Source organism: Mobula hypostoma, chromosome 23, assembly GCF_963921235.1.
Source record: "Mobula hypostoma chromosome 23, sMobHyp1.1, whole genome shotgun sequence".
NCBI lineage: Eukaryota > Metazoa > Chordata > Chondrichthyes > Myliobatiformes > Myliobatidae > Mobula > Mobula hypostoma.
In genome coordinates, this window is record NC_086119.1 from 21034130 (window position 1) to 21055237 (window position 21108).

The 21108-nt window shown below is 40.8% G+C and overlaps 1 protein-coding gene across 2 annotated transcripts in view; it reads left to right on the forward strand.

The window, feature by feature from the left end:
• Nucleotides 1-21108, forward strand: part of ankrd13b (ankyrin repeat domain 13B) — a 475933-nt gene that overhangs the window by 410608 nt on the left and 44217 nt on the right. For both annotated transcript variants that reach the window (XM_063031175.1, XM_063031176.1), the window contains 2 exons: nucleotides 1892-1956; nucleotides 3947-4077. In XM_063031175.1, coding sequence (XP_062887245.1) covers nucleotides 1892-1956; nucleotides 3947-4077 — 196 coding nt within the window. The remainder of the gene's footprint in view (nucleotides 1-1891; nucleotides 1957-3946; nucleotides 4078-21108) is intronic.

Genomic DNA, 21108 nt, shown 5'->3' on the forward strand with positions numbered 1-21108 from the left:
TAAACTACTAACCCCTATACCTTTGGAATGCGTAAGGGTGTTATATTATGTAATTCCAGAAATTAATCAAAAGAAAAACACGGGAGCCTGGATGCGTTTTGTGTGCTTAATTTTTCTTTAGCGAGACGATCCAATATGACGTGGTGGCGTAATGACGTATGCCATTCATGTACTTCTTATCCCATAATGAATTGTGTTAACAAACAAAGAATGCTCAATGAAACAATATATTTACAATAATACTCAAATATTATTGAAATATTAAATACACACCCCTCCCTGCTCAGCTATAAACTCCAACTCAATATAGAATGCATCTCAGCTCAAATATGTAATATATTGCTCTCTAGTCATTGTGTGTATATATATATATATATATATATATATTTATAAATAAATAGTATACTATATAATACAAATATTTTGTAGACATCCACAGCATAGTGAATTTTATATTTCCCCATTCAGGTCTAAAAATTTAATCACTATAGAAGATTCCTTACTCTTGTGGGATAATATCTTTCCTGTCAAGGGGTAGGGTCATGGCTTGTCAGGAGAGACCTGTGGTTGTGAAACAATCTCATGTTCTGGGGCCTCCACCGTGTTGGTTGTAAGAGATGACTGGGACTGTAGAAAGTGGTTCTGACAGCTCGGGGCACCGTTCTTCTCTAACAATCGACTGTGCCAGGGCAATGCAGGCCTTTGGAATCTGGGCAGAAACTGGAGCACCCATATAGTCATGGGGAGAATGTACAAGCTCCTTACAGACTGTGGTCTTGAACCTTGAACCCAGGTCATGGCCTTGAACCCAGGTCATGATCTTGAACATAGGTCATTAGTGCTGTAATAGCATTACACTGGCCGGTTTGCCCCTTTGTGTTGTCTATTTACTTCTTGTCCTCTGGCTCAATGTCAATTGTTCCTGACACCCTACTGGAGAAGCCAAAAACTTTAGTTAAAAGTCACAATCCAAATTACCATTCACTATTTTCAATTTCGATCCTAATCATAAGGTTATGCATAATATTGCTTTGAGGTCCAGTTAATCACTGGCAAGATGTGCAACACAGTGGTGCTTAACTTGCAGACGATTGCACATTGGAAGGACCGTACTCTTCAACATAACATGACTGTTGTGGTGGCTTTGACTCCTGCACTGAAGTGGTTTCCCTTGCTGTTGTATCCAACCAGATGTGACTGAATATCTGGCAGATGGTGACTTTTCAGTGAAACCCATTCAAGCTAAACAGGCTTTCAGCTATAAACTGACAGCAAGGAGACATTTTAAAAGATGACAACTGCTTCTAAAAGATTAGCAATGAAGTGAAAATGAAGCAATTGGAGAGCTGATAATTCCATAGAGTAAATGGCATTAATCAGCATAAATTCATATTGGATGATTAATCAATTAGACTAAGGTTGAAGCTTATTAAAGAGGAGGCATGTTAATCGATGTTACCTTCTTACACAACCGAGGTCATTGAATTTGGAGAATTATGAACAGGAGAGGTTGGTAAGAAACCATTCACCAGATCATTCACCAGATTGATTGAGGATAATAATAGGAAGAGCCAGTGGTGTCAACACTAGGTTGACCATGCTACTTGAGTTAACAGGCCACCTAAAGCTGAAGACTTAGAACTATAAATCAGAACATTCCACACTCATTTCTTGGCCACTGCACCATTCGTAAAATGCTTGAAACAATACCTCACTGATCACTTACATACTTATTTCTTTAAGTAGAAAATCTCGTCAGAAGAATTGCATCTGAGGAGTTAAGCACAAGTGGTTCTAACTCAGCAGACTTGCATGCTGAATGCAGATAATAGTCATTATAAGCTGCCATAGATTTAACCTAATACTGAAGCGCATTGCTTGTATTTTGCAGGTAGTAAAACTCCCCTCCAGTCATTTCTGGGCATTGCAGAGCAACATGTTGGACCACACAATGGGGTGCGTATTACAAATATTATTCTTTTACCTGAGCTAGAATACATATTTTTGTTTATTCACCATACGCTTTTATCCCTCACTTATAAATCATAAAGTTATAGAGCTAATCTACATGGAAAGTTTCCAGCATGTCTGCATCGGCCATCAAACACCCCACAGGCAGTTCTGCTACACCATTTCCCCCACGTTCCCCCAGATTCGATCAATTACAGGCAAACTGGAGGTTATTAACCTACTTATCTGCACCTCTTTGGCATATGGGAGAAAACCAGAGATCCCAGAGGAAATCACATGTTCCTGGGGATCTCATACACCTCATAATCAGATAGGACCAAAGGTCAGGTTCGAACCTGGCTCGTTGGAACTTGTGCTCTACTAGCTGTGATATTTATTTATTTTAGCACAGAACAAGACTAATTGGACAATGGATCCAACCTATCTCCTAAGTAATCCCATAGATTACATTTCCCTTCCTTATTTTCTTGTAGCCCTCTGACTTATGTTCTCTTACTTGCCTATAGATACCACTTTTGACTCTTTTGCCAGTGATTTCTACCAAGGAGTCATTTACAGCACTTAATCAATGCCGGGTGGGGGAAAACTAGAGCCACATGTGGTCACAGGGTGAACATGCAAACTCCATATGGACAGTAGTATTAAATTCACTACCACCATGTTCCCTGTTGAGTTAGATAGAAATACAAGTGATTCTGCAGATGCTGGAAGTCCAGGGTAACAGACACAAAATACCGGAGGAACTCAATGGGTCAGGCAGCATCTGTGGAGAGAGGCCCAGATCTAATGAAAGGTCTCAGCCAGAAATGTCGACTCTTTATTCTTCATAGATGCTGCCTGACTTGCTGAGCTCCTCCAGCATTTTGCATTGAGTTAAAATCTGCTTTGTGTCATGGAATAGTAAAGCTGACCTTTATTTTAGCACCTGTGCTTCAAGGCTATTCATGTTTAAGCCCTAATTCATAACAGAGGAAATATACTGCAATGTTTTTGCAATGAAAAACTCAAACTTAAGGCAAAGATGTACAGTTCAAGACACATTGAGTTTTATAAAGGTTACTATCATGGAATGTAAATCAAGTGATGCAGTACTGAATCTGGGTTTGAGTTTTGTTACACACAGTAATCGGGTACTGATTGTGACCTGCAAATAGCAAAATGGTGCCAAATAAATGGATGGAATTGCACATGTCCATATATTTCATGGGAATCCTAAACAAGAAGGCCTTTATGCTATTTCTCCAACATTCCTGCTGATCTCTCACCAAATAAATGGTGAGAGTTTGGTAGACTATGTGAAAATTCTTCCCCCAGTCTTAATTATCAAAGTTTTATTAATCAGTGTAAATTTCTGTGAATGGCTGAATACCTGGCCGAATATCAGAAAGCCAGCCAGAGCTGGGCACCTTGATCTAAAAATAATCTTCCTGCATTTTGACTTGCATTAAACAATAAGAAGAAGTATAGGTTTATGGAAATGAAATGAAGTCAAATACTTTTTCTATGATTATGGGTTTCAAGGGTCCTCACTGAATTTTGTAATCATGCTTCTCTTGGACAACATCGGTGGCGTGGAGAGGGGAGACTTGCAGCATGGGCAACTGCCGGTCTTCCAAACGACCTTGCCCAGGCCTGCGCCCTGGAAACCTTCCAAGGTGCAAATCCATTGTCTCACGAGACTAACAGATGCCTATTATTATCATGCTGCTAATATTAAACCTAATTCTGATTCTGTTCTGGCTGTGTGACCTGGAACTCTAGGATTTTCATGGGCATTTTAGTGAGCTCACTGCAACTCCATTTTTCAATGCAAACTTCCAGCATACACATTTGTTTGATTTACACATTAGTTTAACTTTGGAATTATACGTCAGCAGGTCTCCTCTTTGAAATTTTAATTAATGACTGCTCAATCCAACACTTCTCTAAGGGATGTTAAAACTGCTGCAATTTAGTTTACCATTTTGTGATCTAGGCCTTCATCACTCAGACATTCAGCAATACCAATCCAACATCCATTACTCCAGAGGAATACTTCAACCTAAACTTTGAACTGGGAAATCGCGATATTGGACGTCCCATGGAACTCACCACAAAAACACAGAAGTAAGTTGAAAATCCCTTTCAAGTACATCCTCTTCATAAAATTTAGTAAGACTATCAAGGCTAACTTGTGTTTAGAGTACACCTTTAACACAGGAAACCAGTGGCCCTGATACACTTGCTTCCTAGAAATGTTTGATAAAGTATTGCAATGGCTCATGACGGAAGTTTCGGCCTGTGGAATTGGGGCAAGTACCTGAATGTTGGTTTAAAAAATAAGAAACAAAATGCAGAGGAAAAAATTGTAATTAAAGTAAAAGAGGGAACAATCTGGAACCCACAGGGCCAGTGCTGAGACATCTGTTATTAATAATTTATATGAATGATTTGAATTTTAGAGCAAGTTCCATTTCGATTTCCATTAATGACCCCAGATCGGTAGATAAAAGTAATATCGAGGAAGAATGTAACTTAATGCATGAAGCATTAGAAAATGTCCAACCACTCAGTGTCAAACTAATTATGGGACAGTGCACTTTGGTAGAAAAAAATGGGAAGTGTCTTGCACCATTGAAAATGGAGAGGGTAATTAAATTCAGGACTCTAGGGATATGAGTGAAGTAGTTTCACATGTCAATAGATCAATTACAATTTTACCTCTAAAAGTAAGCTTTAAAAATAAAATTTGTAATTTTGTAATCATGGCATTTGCATGTTGCAATTCACAGCACAAGGGATTAACTAAATAGATTTATATTGTACCAGAATGGTTTCAATATTTCTTATTTGTCCATTTAATGAGCAATAAATCCAGGAGGGCCTTATTTTGTGGCCTTTCTACATAAACCAATTTATGGTGACTGTACAAAACAAGCTTCATCCACTTCTCAGCAAAGCATCCTACACTGCGGTATGTGCCAGTATGCTACATTTAATTGTGGACCAGTTCCTTGCACTGGATTCCTGGGCTGTTACAATGGATTTATTTTCAGGAGTGTGGAATTCAAGAGCATTATTGAACTTATACAGGACATTGATTAAGGTATGGTCTGCATGCTGTTTTGACTGCTGTAAACTGGACAGGAGCGTTCTGGAGAAATTGTAAAAAAAAATTGCAAGATAGGTGCTGAAGATTATGGCTAATAAAAGTGACTGAACAAGGTGAGGTTTTTATATGGAAGATAGAAGACCTAAATAAGGGGTTTGTAAAATGAAGGGAGTACATGGAGGCAACAGAGCCAGTTGTAGATGCAGTAAAACTCCTAATAATCTAGCATCACCGCTTGGCGAGGTTTATTTGTCTCCCTGCTGAACTGTGGCCTGCAACTAACGGGCTCCTGGATCAGCTGCAGTGATGACTGCCTGTGTGGCTGTGGACTCACTTTCGTGAACTTCAGTTCTGAATGTTATTTGCTTACTTTTATTGTTGGCACAATTTGTTTTCTTTTCTGCCCATTCCATGTTTAATTGTCTTCCTTTTTTAAATGGGTTCTATTGCATTTCTTTGTTTTGTGCCTGCCAGTAAGGAAACAAACCTCAGGGTTGTATATAGTCTATATCAGGGGTCCCCAACCTTTTTTGCACTGTGGACCGGTTTAATATTGACAATATTCTTGCGGCCCGGGGGGAGGGGGGGTGTTCAAGTAGGGTTAAACTCACCTCAACATGTCTTTTACAGTTAGAGTTGCCAACTTTCTCACTCCCAAATAAGGGATAAAAGTAGCAGTCAAATCCCAGGACACTTTACCCCGGGAACGACTACCATGACCATGAAGCCCTGCGCGGGCACCTGTGTGCGCATGCGCGTACGTGCCGATTTTTTCTCCCCCACAAATCAGTTTTGCCTTCATCTTCCTGACTACGCTGTACATACATTATTTCTACTTTATATAGGCTGTGTATTTATCATATCATTCCTGCTTTTACTATATGTTAGTGTTATTTATTTTCGGTTTTATGTGTTACTTGGTATGATTTGTTAGGTTATTTTTGGGGTCTGGGAACACTCAAAAATTTTTCCCATATAAATTAATGGTAATTGCTTCTTCGCCTTACGCCATTTCAGCACGAAAGGTTTCATCGGAACGCTCTACCTTAGCGGGGGAAGTACAGGACAAACCAATTTAGCCCAATATACGGGATGTCCCGGCAAATACGGGACAGTTGGCAACCCTATGTTCAAGTTCAACAGTGCGTGACAGGGAATGAGGAAAGGTGCAGCTGACTCGTATCGTTTCCTCACGGCCCGGTAGCACACGCTTTACGGCCCGGTGGTTGGGGACCGCTGGTCTATATAACTTGATAATAAATGCACTTTGATGTTGAAACTTTGATCTGATTATTCAGAATCCTTATTGTACTGCACCTGGCCCAATCTTGAATCTGAAGTGTAAGTGAGCCCAATGTAGAGTATGCAGCAATATAGTAATGACAACCTTCCTACAGTCATAATACAGTACTTCATTAAAATATTGTGTAGGATTAACTGCAAAATGTTGGTGATTTCTAGTGGATAGAAGCAAAGTCTAGTAAAGGAAACCTTGGAGTTTACAGGTCTATTATTGGCAAATGCTGTAATGAAGTACTAAGTTTAATAAAAAAATCTCGGTCGGGGCACACAGAAACGAAACAGGATATAGTTCAAAGCTCACAGTACATTTATTATCAAAGTATGTATATAGCCTTGAAACTTGCCTTCATGCAGGCATCCACAACGCAAAGAAACACCACAGAACCTATTTAAAGGAAAAAAGAGCACCTTGTGTAAACAACAAAAAGTGAGTAACTACCACACAGGACATTAAGCACCAAACCGCAGAATCCCCGAAGGTGAGTCCACAGCCGTGAGCCGCCAAGGTGAGTGAAGGTGGTCCAGGAGCCGACAACCCCCAATCCAGTTCAGTACCGAAGTTCAGCACTGAGGATATTAAACATCAAACCACAGCCAAAAGTGAGTCCACATCCAGGAGCCGTCTCAAGGTCATTGAAGCTTGCAGCATGAGACCCAAGGCTCCTGCACCTCCTGCCGGCAGCAGTGAGAGGGAGATGGCACTGAACACCCATTTGCTATCCACTCTTGTCCTTGCCGATTTTAATCTTGCTCGGCACTTCAATTGACAGGGAGTAACGGAGCCAGCCACAGGTTTGCATTCCACCATTAGGAACCAACTCAGACACCTTGTGGTGGTCAAAGTTGTACTCCACACTGAACTCCCCAGGAGATCGCTGAAGCACCAGATCATTCAGTCGGACAAAAAAGACATTCTTAAATGGAAAATTACAGGATGCAATCAATCACAGCTTGGGAGAATATCTCGAACAGGGGTTCCCAACCTAAAGTCCACAGACCCCTTACTTAATGGTTTTGGTCCATGGCATAAAAAAGGTTGGAAACCCCTGATCTAGAGGAAGAAGATTATCCACTAGTTTCGTAAGCTGTCTGCAAGATGTCACTATTGGTCATCGGTGCCATCTTGACAATGTGAAAGAATGCATTTGCAATATTATGAAATTAGTGCATCAGTGGAATATTTGTATTATCTTATTTGGGAATATACTGTTCCGTCAAATACAACAGTCTTAGAGTTTGACAGTTACCAATTACTGAAAATCTGCTCTAATTGATTGTCACTTCCCAATTGATCGGAATATAATAGTCATAGTCATAGTCATACTTTATTGATCCCGGGGGAAATTGGTTTTCGTTACAGTTGCACCATAAATAATAAATAGTAATAAAACCATAAATAGTTAAATAGTAATATGTAAATTATGCCAGTAAATTATGAAATAAGTCCAGGACCAGCCTATTGGCTCAGGGTGTCTGACCCTCCAAGGGAGGAGTTGTAAAGTTTGATGGCCACAGGCAGGAATGACTTCCTATGAGGCTCTGTGTTGCTTCTCGGTGGAATGAGTCTCTGGCTGAATGTACTCCTGTGCCCACCCAGTACATTGTGTAGTGGATGGGAGACATTGTCCAAGATGGCATGCAACTTAGACAGCATCCTCTTTTCAGATACCACCGTGAGAGAGTCCAGTTCCATCCCCACAACATCACTGGCCTTACGAATGAGTTTGTTGATTCTGTTGGTGTCTGCCACCCTCAGCCTACTGCCCCAGCACACAACAGCAAACATGATAGCACTGGCCACCACAGACTTGTAGAACATCCTCAGCATCGTCCGGCAGATGTTAAAGGACCTTGGTCTCCTCAGGAAATAGAGACGGCTCTGACCCTTCTTGTAGACAGCCTCAGTGTTCTTTGACCAGTCCAGTTTATTGTCAATTCGTATCCCCAGGTATTTGTAATCCTCCACCATGTCCACACTGAGACCCCCTGGATGGAAACAGGGGTCACCGGTACCTTAGCTCTCCTCAAGTCTACCACCAGCTCCTTAGTCTTTTTCACATTAAACTGCAGATAATTCTGCTCACACCATGTGACAAAGTTTCCTACCGTAGCCTGTACTCAGCCTCATCTCCCTTGCTGATGCATCCAACTATGATAGAGTCATCCGAAAACTTCTGAAGATGACAAGACTCTGTGCAGTAGTTGAAGTCCGAGGTGTAAATGGTGAAGAGAAAGGGAGACAAGACAGTCCATTGTAATACTTAACAATGCAGGCACACAAATGTTTATGAAGTACTCTGGCTGAAATAATCTTTGATACATTTTAATGAAGTGGTGTCTCTATGTGATTCGCTTCAGGTACAGAACCACCAATTCCCCTTGCCTCATTTAAATCTACAGGTGGTTTTTTGCCATCTTTTACTAGATTCTAGAAAGATGTTGTTTGTCAGCCAAGTCAGTTGCTTTTTGACTTAATTCAAGACCTGATCCTGAATCAGAACTTGGTGGGTTCAAGTTCCTTTCTGGAGGTATGGGTACTTAAATCAAGACTGGTGTTGTTCTGAAAAAGTGTAGCATTAATGGAAGTCCTTTCAAGTGAGATTTTGACCCAAAGCACTGGTTGACCTCTCAAAAGATCAAAAAAAAGAATCAAAGTTTTATTTATTATGGAAATTTGTATGCAGTATACAACACTGAGATTCATCTTCTCCAGCTAGCCATGAAACAAAGAAAACCATAGAAGATGTTTAAAAGAAAAACATCACCCTCCTCCTTCACAAAAAAAGAAATAAAAACTTGCAAACCCCAAATCTCTAACCCCCTCCCTTGCACAAAAAACAGATCACTCCACACGGTAAACAGCAGTTAGAACATCGAACCACAAACCCCAAACACCTCCCTTGCACGAAAAGCTTAACAGATTGCTCCACATGGAAAACAGCAGCTGGAACATCGAACCACAAACCCCAAACACCTCCCTTGCATGAAAAGCTTAACAGATTGCTCCACATGGAAAACAGCAGCTGGAACATCAAAATCCAAACCCTCAACCCCCGTCATGCCAATCGGCAACAAGAAAGAATGAGCACAAACACAGAATGCAAAAAAAAGACTTGAAGGAGATCAATATTAACTACCGTGAGTTTGAACTACAGCCCACAGTCCAATTCATAAATCGCAGAATTTCAATAACATGCTCCGACAGCATTGAGTAGAATGACCACTCAAACAGAACGGCCTTCCAAGGAAAGCAACCTCTCAAGCATGGAGGCCTCTGAGGAGAGAATCCTTTGCATTGGATATAAAGGATCTCAAGAGGTTATTCAAAATCCCAGGTTTATGTAATATTTATCCCTCAATGAATTCCAGTAAAAAATGATTATCCAGATTACTATCATGTTGTTGTTTGGGGAAACTGGTTGTGCGGCGTCTGGCTGTCACATCTTTTGCTCTACAATAGTGACTACCTTTCGTTGACTACAAAGTGCCCCAGATTGAGAAAAGTGATTTATAAATGCAATCTATGTTTTGAAAGCCACTTGCAAGTGCTCAATGCTCAAGGCTATTTATCTTACCCCTGAGATTTACAATCCATTGATAGAACATAGCACATTACCGTCCCTTCAGCCCACAGTGTTGTGCCAACCTTTTAACCCTTCTCAACTTAATCTAACTCTTACCTCTTACACAGACTCAATTTTTCCATCATCCATGTGTCTAATATTTTCTTAAGTGCCCCTAATGTATCTACCTCTACCACCACCCTTGACAGGGTGTTCCATGTCCACACCATTCACCTTTGACGCTTTCCTCGTTCTTTCACAGATTTCAATAAAATCCTTCTGCAACACCCAGCAAAGAAAATTGCCCAAAGCGCTCAGCAGGTCAGGTGGCATCTAAAGCTGAGATCTTTTTTTAGAACTGGAAGGAAAGAGGGCAGAAACCAGAATTGACACAAAGGTTTCTGCAAATGCTTCAAATATTCAGCAACACACAGAAGTTCTGGAGGAACCCAACAAGTCAGGCAGCATCTATGGAAGGGAATAAACAGGTTTTTTTGGGGGGCTGAGACCCTTCATCAGAAACCAGAATAAAAGGTAGAGAGGGGAAAGAGCACAATCTGTGCGGATTGCTGCTAACATCTCCTCCTTGCTGACGGTCAACACTGGCGCACCTCAGGGGTATGTGCTTAGCCCACTGGTCTACTCTATATACACATGACTGTGTGGCTAGGCATAGCTCAAATACCATCTATAAATTTGCTGACAATACAACCATTGTTGGTAGAATCTCAGGTGGTGACGAGAGGGCATACAGGAGTGAGATATGCCAATTAGTGGAATGGTGCCACAACAACAACCTGGCACTCAACGTCAGTAAGACGAAAGAGCTGATTGTGGACTTCAGGAAGGGTAAGATGAAGGAACACGTACCAATCCTCATAGAGGGATCAGAAGTGGAGAGAGTGAGCAGCTTCAAGTTCCTGGGTGTCAAGATCTTTGTGGATTTAACCTGGTCCCAATATATCGATGTAGTTATAGAGATGGCAAGACAGTGACTATACTCTATTAGGAATTTGAAGAGATTTGGCATGTCAGCAAACACACTCAAAAACTTCTATGGTTGTATGGTGGAGAGCATTCTGACAGGCTGCATCACTGTCTGGAATGGAGGGGCTACTGCACAGGACCGAAAGAAGCTGCAAAAGGTTGTAAATCTAGTCAGCTCCATCTTGGGCACTAGCCTACAAAGTACCCAGGACATCTTTAGGGAGCAGTGTCTCAGAAAGGCAGTGTCCATTATTAGGGACCTCCAGCTCCCAGAACATGCCCTGTTACCATCAGGTAGGAGGTACAGAAGCCTGAAGGCACACATTCAGTGATTCAGGAACAGCTTCTTCCCCTCTGCCATCTGATTCCTAAATGGACATTGAAACTTTGGACACTACCTCACATTTTTTTAATATACAGTATTTCTGTTTTTGCACTTTAAAAAAATCTATTCAAAAACGTGATTGATTTACTTGTTTATTTATTATTATTATGTTTTATTTTATTTATTATTATTGTTATTTCTCTCTGCTACTTTATGTATTGCATTGAACTGCTGCTGCTAAGTTAACACATTTCACATCACATGCCGGTGACAATAAACGTGATTCTGATTCTGATAGGCAAATCCTGGTGTGATAGGTGAGTCAGTGGGGGTGGGGATGGGAATAGTGGAAAAGTTTGTAGGAGATTGACGGAAGAGGCAAGGGCTGAAGATAAGGGAAGAAAGGGACAGAATTGATAGGAGAGGAAATAAGAGAAAAGGAAAAGAGCAATGGAGGGGAAAGAGGAATGAGGGAAAGCAAAAGGTGGGGGAGGGAAACTGAGGGGATTTACTAGAAATAAAATCCTACTCACTGCCTGCCTGGCTGTCTTTTTCCCCTAATTTCTAGGCATACATGTGCTTCTATAACGATAGAAGAAGATTCCCCACAGGGAAGATTAGCTCTGCTTTTAATTACATTTCTGCTTTCTGCTTTGTAGCTGCCTTGAAACTACTTTCAAGTATTTTTTTGTAGGAATGCATTGGCTTGTTGCATCATATTTTATACTTCACTGAAATTACTAATCACCTTCAAAAAAAATCCTGCTTGTATTTCCTAATATTATTTTCATGAAGTAAGAAATACAGAAATACAGTGCAATCCCTTCAAAACTAAAATATTGCCTACTTAAAAAAACGTTCTTGTGAATTGTAGAACTAATGGTGGACCCTAGATTTAGTCTTGATAAGGATTCTCTCTGATCCTTAATTTTATCTTTGCTGCCTTCAGGTTTTTTTCGTGTTTATTTCATACTTTGTATCAAAAATGCAGGTATTTTTTAATGAATTGGTGGAAATTCAGCTGAAACGGTGATTAGTCCTGCAGTCAAGTACAAAGGCAGAATGAGTGACTGATAATTTGAAGCACTCATCAGATCAACTAAGCCAGCTGGTGGTGTAGTGGCATCCACACTGGAATTCAATGTGAGTGGCCCCAGGTTCAAATTCAGCTGGCTCCTTGCACACTGTCCACCGTAACACACAGAAAATGCTGGAGGAACTCAACAGGCCAGGCAGCATCTCTGGAAAAGAGTACGGTTGACGTTTTGGTCCGAAACACTTCAGCAGGACAGTATCTACTCAAGCCAGTCCACTGATGATGCCATAGCCTCGACCTTTGACTCCTTCCTTTCCCACCTAGAAAATGATGCCTTGTATGCCAGGATGTTGTTCATCTACTTCAGCTCAACATTCAACACTATCGTCCCTCAGAGGTTGGTCCCCACTCTGTATCTGGATCTTGGACTTCTTGACAGGATGGATCCAGCCAGTCTGAGATGGCAGCACCATCTCAAGCTCCATCACACTGAGCACTGGTGCCCGTCAGCATTGTGTGCACAGTCGGCTGCAAGTCACGCTGATGATGCAACAGTCTTTGGCCTCATGATGTGTTGGCATACAAAGAGGAGTAAAGAGGCTTGACAAGTGGTGTGAGGTCAACAACCTGAGTCTCAGTGTGGAAAGAATAAAAGAGCTGATTGTGGACTTCAGGAAGGCACAGGTTGACCATTCTCCATTACACATAGGGAGAGTGAAGAGCACCATGTTCCTCGGTGTACACATAAGGGTCAATCTAACCAGGACCCACGGCACTTCCTCACTAGTCAAGAAGGTACAGCAGGGTCCACACTTTCTGAGGAGATTGAGGTGTGCAGGACTCCGTGCCCCCATTGTAACAGTGTTCCTACAGGAGCACCATCAAGAGTGTCCTGTTTGGCTGCATTATTGTGTGGTATGGAAGTTGCAAGGCACCAGACCACAAGACCTCAGGGGATAGTAAAAACCGCAGAGAGGACCAGCGAGTCTCACTCCCCACTATCAGTGACATTTATTGGGAATGTTGAACAGGCATTGTTGAGGACCCCTACCACTCATCCCACAATCTCTCTGACTCACTACCATCAGCAACAAGGTACAGAAGCATCAGGACCAGGAATGCCAGACTGGGTAACAGCTTCTTCCCTCAGACTGTGAGGCTAATGAATACCCTACCTCCACCGAGGTCTTGTCACCAGGACAGTAAGCTGTTTACTGTTTACCTGTGCTACACTTCACCACATGCATTTTGAATTATAGTTTATTAACTTATTTATAGTATAATATATTGATTTATGTGCTATGAGTGATATACAGTATGTCGTGTGGGTGCACTGTGATCTGGAGGAATGCAGTTTCATTTGGTTATATATATGTACAGTCAGATGATAATAAACTTGAACTTGAACTACTATTAATAAAAGCATAAAATCCACATGGAGAGCACCGGAGGTCAGGACTGAATCTCGGTTGTGGGAGCTGTGGGACAGCAGATGCTCTAAGTGTGGCACTAGGCCATCGTGCCTAATGTGGTTAAGGAAAATTCTAGTTTTTTTTTACCAGATCTTGCAAAAATATTGATGTTCTAAAAACAGAAAGAAGGAAAATGGAATTGGGGCAAAAAATAGTAATTTCTGTTAGAAAAGTCTTGGAAATCTTTGTTAGTTCACCAAAATTCATGTTAAAACTTGCATTTGATGCTTCAAATTATGATGTAGGTGTTCCAGTAAGTGATGTAAGCAATTCCATTTACATCATATATGTTGCTATATCTATGAGCAAATGGGGAAGGGCTTTAGGAACTGTTTCTGTGAATTCCTTTTGAACAGACCTTTGTCAAAGACCTTTAGGAATGATTGTGTGTCTCTGTCTCAACATGGCTTTTGCTGGAGTGGCCAGAATAAGACCGAGAATTGTTAGCAATTGTTAGTCTTAATTTGGCCATTCCAGCAATGGCTGTGTTGAGAAAGCAACACACAATCATTCTTGTATCTCGATAAAACAACACAATCAAATATTCCAAGCAAAATAGGACTATAGATGTGATTTCTTGGTGTCAAAGTAGTGTAGTGATTAGCGTGATGCTATTACAGCTTAGGGCGTCGGAGTTCAGAGTTCAAATCTGGAACCGTCTGTAAGGAGTTTGTATGTTCTCCCCATGACCATACCAGTTTCCACCAGGTGCTCCGGTTTCTTCCCACAGTTCAAAGATGTACTGGTTAGTGGATTAATTGGTCATTGTAAAATTGTCCTGCAATTAGGCTACTATCAAATAGGGTGGGTGGCTGGGTGATGTGGCCCATTGAGCTAGAAGGACCTGTTCCACACTGTATCTCTAAGTAAATAAAAATAAATACTTAAGTATGAGAACTCAGACATATGATGTGGGCGGTGCTATAGCATAGCAGTTAGCAAATTGCTTTACAGTACCAGCGACCGGGATTCAAACTCCCGTCAGGAGTTCATATGTTCTCCCCGTGACCGCGTGGTTTTCCTCCGGGTGCTCCGGATTTATCCCACAGTCATTGTAAATTGTCCCAATGATTAGGCGAGGATTAAATTGGGGGATTGCTGGGCAGCATGGCTAGAAAGGCTGGAAGGGTCCACGCCACACTGTATGTCAATACATAAATAAATAAAAATCTTCACAATCAAGGGTGTCAGTGGTGTTTTCTGACTGTAGCAATGAGAATAGGCAGGAAGACACAAGAAGGCTTCATTCTGAAAAGTCTATATCAAAAATGTTTCAAATGATGCACCAAGTTAGAATAATGATGATCGAATATCATACTATGACTAAGCCTGAGAGAAAAAGTTTGTGACGGAGTAGTACAGGAGTGTACTCTTAATGTTGCAGAGCCGAGACAGCATATACCTTTATAGAATTGGAAATGGCCAACAAGACTTAAATATTGCTTATTGTGAGATAGAGGTGGATAATCGGGTAGTACTACTTATTAGTTAGTACTTAAAAATCACTTACTTCCTGTGAGAGATTTCCAAGAGGAAATGAGGGTTGTGTCCCGAAGGGTCGTCTGTTTACTCTTTTCCATAGATGCTGCCTGGGCTGCTGAGTTCCTCCTGCATTTTGTGTGTGTGTGTTGCTTTGGATTTTCAGCCTGTGCAGATTTTCTCGAACCTGTTAGTGCTCACAGATAGTCATTTGAAATAGTACATTGAGATCCTATACCCCAACATTTTTTCATGCCACAGTCTTGCACAATAGTCCCCAATTATGTTAATAATCATATGAGCGCTTTATGAAAATAAAGGTATCAAGCACACACTTAGTCCATCATATTACACGATGTTAACTGGTGCATTGAAGATATCAGTAAAAATACTCAAAAAACACTGAGGAAACATAGATGCTCAAGTTCAATAACATGACATTGATGAGTAAATATTTTGGTAAACAACAGAACAGCACACATTCCAGATCTTCTCCTGAGATATTCATGATAAAGGATTCAGATCATGACTGAACTTCATTCTACTAAATTTTAAGGGTGAGTGAAGGGGAAGAAACTGTAACAAAGATGAAATGATGAATTAAGCCATGGTGACAGACAGTTTGAACAACACAATGACGCTCACACGTAACACCCACATGTGAGTCAGCTAATGGGAACTGAGAGGTTGAAGTGACAGCTGAAGTGTGCCTTGCAAGAAAATATCTTGTGAAAATAGGAGATGTGATTAGAAGTATATATCACTTATTTCCTGTGAGAGATTTCTAAGAGAAAATTAGGATTGTGTAAATGTATTCCAGAAGCTGATTCTGTGTAGATTATGGTAAAACCATCGCAAGATTCTGTTGAATTGAGCCAAGAAATGATGCCTTCCTGAAGTGGGTATGATACCAGAATCTTTTTCTTGAGCCCTTAACTACAAGTGGAGCATAGGCCATTGATGACCTCCCATCTCCATCATCCAAAGTCGATGGTATGGTAGGAATTTACTAATGTTTCTGTAACGTATTATATCCACTGTACAGGGATTGGCCTATACAGCTTCACCAGAGCCCCATTGGCCAGCCTTACCCATTTCCATCTCTCATGATGGGGACATAGGCTTGGGCATTGATAGGCCTGATGCCAGATTGCTGACTATATTTCTGTGATTCTGTATGAAATAAACACCTATGCATACTGTAGGTGGAGAAAGTGGAATTAAAAGAAAAGTACACATGTCTTTCAGCAGTTCTCTATGTATCATAGTGTTTCAGGTGCGTTATTTCCTGAACGTCACATCTCATTCTGATATGGAAAGAATTTAGCATCCCTTCATCGTCACTTCCTCAAAATCCTGAAAATTCTTGTCAAACACTTTGATGGGAGAATATTCACTGTAAGGGCTGCAGCAAGAAGTTCAAAGAGAGAGTCCTGTTTCTCAAGGGTAGTGGGGGATGGACAGCAAGTATTGAGCTTCCCAGACATGTCGCATTTGTGTAAATTACATAAAATAATAATGAAGGAAGAGACCAAACTGTGATTTAGAGCACACGTTCACCTTGGCAGTGTGGGCATGATAGATTTTGGATTTTGTGGTCAAGAAAGAACATTTCAGTGTGGGTTGAGAAACGTGCTACTCTGAATTATATTTCAAGGGCAATTATCTATTATAAGCTGGTGAGGGTTCTGAGAGAACACAAGCCGATATTTGAAATTAAATGGGAGTGTGTTAATTGTTTGTCCATTGGAGGAACTCAGTGGACGGCTGGGTGGGCATAAGTTTTAGGAATAGTGGTTGGCACGGAGTGAGTGAGACCTCTGTCAGTCAGGGTCAACCATGGATATTGCACCTTAGCTGTATAGATACACAAGCCAGAGCAGTACAATATGGAGAGCAAGCTGTTGCCCGTGTAGCAAGCTCATGTGTTTCCGCCGCGCTTAACAGCTAAGCCACATGTGAAGGCCAGGAGCTGGACTTGGTTGCCAGAGACTATTTGAGGTGCTCACCATTGGGAGCATTTAATAGGTAACGACAGCTTATTCCCATTACCACTCCCATCTGTGACAACCTTAATAGTTGGCACTATCAACCGAGAAATCTGTAGTCTTTGAAACGTGTCGTCCTCATTATTAGAATATGACTGAGGGGATTACTGCTGGTCTGACTTCAGAGACTTCAATGTTAGCTGTTTTATTGTCAAAGCAAATTGAGTTCAACTGTGTTAGTTCACATGAGTTTCATCATCAGCGGTTTGGATTTCAGGTATTTAACTCTGCTGATTCCTCACGTACAGTTCACGTCTGCGATTAAGAGATTTGTAATGAAGTATTGATATACTTTCTCTCTTAGTATTTCTGTACAAATCAAAGTCCTGATAAGGGTGGTAGGGGAAAAATCGCAATTGAATTTTGCATGCACATGATTTATTTATTGTAATGGAAATGGACCAATTTGCTAACAGTAATGCAATCTCACTAAAAGATACAGTTCAAAAGACCTCCAGACAGTGGATTTATTCAGTGCCTGATCTCAAAACACTTTACATCCAATTACTCTGAAGGCCCATAAGTGTTGGTACATAGCCAATTGCTCCTTTGTGTAGAGTAATATCTAAAACTTACATTAAATTAAGCTATTGCTATTATATTATTCACTCCAAGGATAGCTTAGCAAATTTTATTGCAGGTCAGAAAATTATGATTGAATGCCACTCCAGTACAGATTGCACAAAAAAGATGTTCATGATAAATACTCCTGCAAGAATAAGTAACAAGTTCTCCTGGCAACTATTCCTCAATCATTACAAAAAAAAATGCAGTTTGAACACGTATTTTAATGATTGTCATTGCGAGGCAAAGTTGGTATGTTATTGGTTACATGAAGAGTATCTTTTCATAGCTATTAACAATGAGCAAAGCTAATTAATCATCCTAGCCTCTGAATCAATATTGGAATAATTGGTTGCCTCTTTATATAGTGCTTATTTCACTCAATGAGAATGTTTAATTAAACAGCAATTAGCAAAGAAAGCACTTAAAACAAAAAAATCCTTGTTCAAAGAACCAATAATAAAATAACTAACTAACTGAAAACATGAAAAAAATCTACAGATGCTGGAAACCCAAAGCAACACACACAGTTTGCTGGGGGAGCTCAACAAGTCAGGCAGCATCTGTGGTAAAGAGTTAACAGTCAATGTTTCAGGCTGAGACCCTTCTTCCAGACTAGAGGGAAGTGGGGGGGGGGTGTGTGCCTGAATTAAAATGTGGGGGAAGGGGAAAGTGGCTAACTGGAAAGTGACAGGTGAAGGTCAAGGGCTGGAGAAGAAAGAATCTGATAGGAGAGAAGAATGGACAATAGGAGAAAGGGAAGGATGAGGGGACCCAGGGGAGTGTAATAGGCAGGAGAGAAGTAATGAAAGGTCAGAGCGGGGAATAGAGGAAGGGGTGGAATTTTTGTTCACTGGAAGGAGAAATTGATATTCATACCCTCAGGCTGGAGGAGACCCAGACAGAATATAAGGTGTTGCTCCTTCCCCCGGAGGTTGCCACATTTTGGTACAAGAGGAAGCCATGGATCAACATGTTGGAATGGGAATGGGAACAGGAATTAAAATGTTTGGCCATCGGGAAGTACCCCTTGTGGTGGATGGTACAGAGGTGCTCAACAAAGCAGAGTGTTTAGTGGTAGGGTCCCTTTGAAGATGGAGGAAGTTGCGGAGGATAATGTGTTGGATGTGGAGGTTGAGGGGGTGGTAGGTATAGACTTGAGGGGCTCTATCACTATTACAATGGCGGGAATATAGGGAGACCGCAGATGTACGGGAAATGGAGGAAATGCGGGTGAGGGCAGCATCGATAGTAGAGGGAGGGAAACCCCGTTCTTTGAAGAGGAGGAAATCTCCAACTATTTACAATGTGTAATATTTAACAAAAGATTAAAATGGCTACAACTATGTATAAATAGGTGCCAGTTCTCACAATTGATGTGTCATTTTAAATACATACAAGTTAGTTATATCTGCACACAATATGGCTCTTTGTTACCTCTAGTTTATTGCATGATATTCCTACGTACATGATGTGTTCCATTCTATGTTGATAATGACGGAACTACAGTGTGGGTAGTGCAGGAAGCTACTTAGCCATGGCTGTATGTATTTGCGTCAGCTCAGCTGGAGCTACGCATAATAATATGGTTGATTACAAATCAGCACATTCAAAGTAATTCATCATTTGGAGCATACGTGTGGAGACCTCTTCTTCTGGAAGTAAATGAATTATCTTATCATCATACTTTTATAGAAAGATAAACCAGGAGATGACAAAACAGAAGAATTTACCAGCAAGATAAAATATACCATCAACTCCCCAAGATGCAAGAACCAACTATTTCTCATGTTAAAGGCTTGTGCACGTATGACAATTTGTAAAGTGGAACCCAGGGCACATTACACATTGAATGGAGACATTAGTAGCTTTACTTGTGAAACTGAAGTCCTGATGAAGGGTCTCGGCCCGAAATGTCGACTGTTTACTCTTTTCCATAGATGCTTCCTGACCTGCTGAGATCTGTGTGACTAGCATAGACTGGTTTTCACCTGTGCCTCTGAGCACAGTTGTCTTTCTAGTTCCTGTGTGAGGCCTAAGGAAAATTGAACCATTAAGGCAAAAAATAGGGAAAGACTAGATGGGTTGCAGGACTACTTTCTGTGCTGTAGTACTCCATGATTCTATGACTAAATAGACATCATTTGAAAGGGTGAGAATTTAAAACTAACTACAAGTTGCACAAATACTGAAACCATTAAGTGTAGCCCTTTGCAACACACACAAAATGCTGGAGGAACTCAGTAGGTCAGGCAGCATCTATGGAAAAGAGTAAGTAGACGACATTTTAGGCCAAGACCCTTTATCAGAACTTCATCAGTGTAGTCCTTTATTAAGTTAATTTTAATAGAATATAATGTTTGCTTCATCAAGGGGCACTTTAAATAAAAATACTTATCTTTTGGATTTTCCTTCTCTTTAGATTTACATTTTGTGATTATACCATGCTCAAGACCTGTGCTGTTGTTTCAGCTCCTATGTTTAGTTTTAGAATGTAATCAGCCTATCCACGACAAAGTGGGACTAAAATAGAGTCATAGAAAAGTACAGTACAGAAACAGGCCCTTTGGCTCATCTAGTCTGTGCCGACTACCTAAACTACGCCTGCACTGGGACCATAGACCAAAATGACAGAGGCTCCAAAATTTTAACCTCAATTTCTGGTGGGAAGCTACCAGGGTAAACGCAAGAGGTTTTGCAGATGCTGGAAATCTAGGGTAAACTGATTACTAACCAGCCCTGAAGTTGCAAAGGTCATGAAGCTTGCTTATGTGAAAAATGTGAACAATTATAAAGCAGGAAAATGGAGTATTGTGGCTGATATATTATCCCCCCCAACCCCATTCTCCTGCCTTCTCCCTATTATTGTTGTGCATGAAAAGCAAAACCAAACTGCAGATGCTGTAAGTTTGAAACAAAAATAGAAAATGTTGGAAAAACTTGATTGTAGCATCTGCGAAAACGAGAGACTGACTAAATATTTGTTTGAGTTTGGTATTGTTTCTGTCACATTGGAGGGAGAGCCAAGCCTAATTTGAGATTGAGGATGATATTCAGGTGGACTGTATGTGGAAAGTGTGAGGGGTGAGGATAATTTTGCTTCCCACCCATTTGGTAAAAGAGCCAAATAATCCCTGCTAATTTCTTTATTGCTTATCTCTTGGTTTACTGATTAGGTCATGAGATGTTTGAAGTCTATAATATTGGCATTTCACAATCTTGTTAGGAATTCCTTTATGAATGTTTAACGTTTACACACTGCTTCAACAG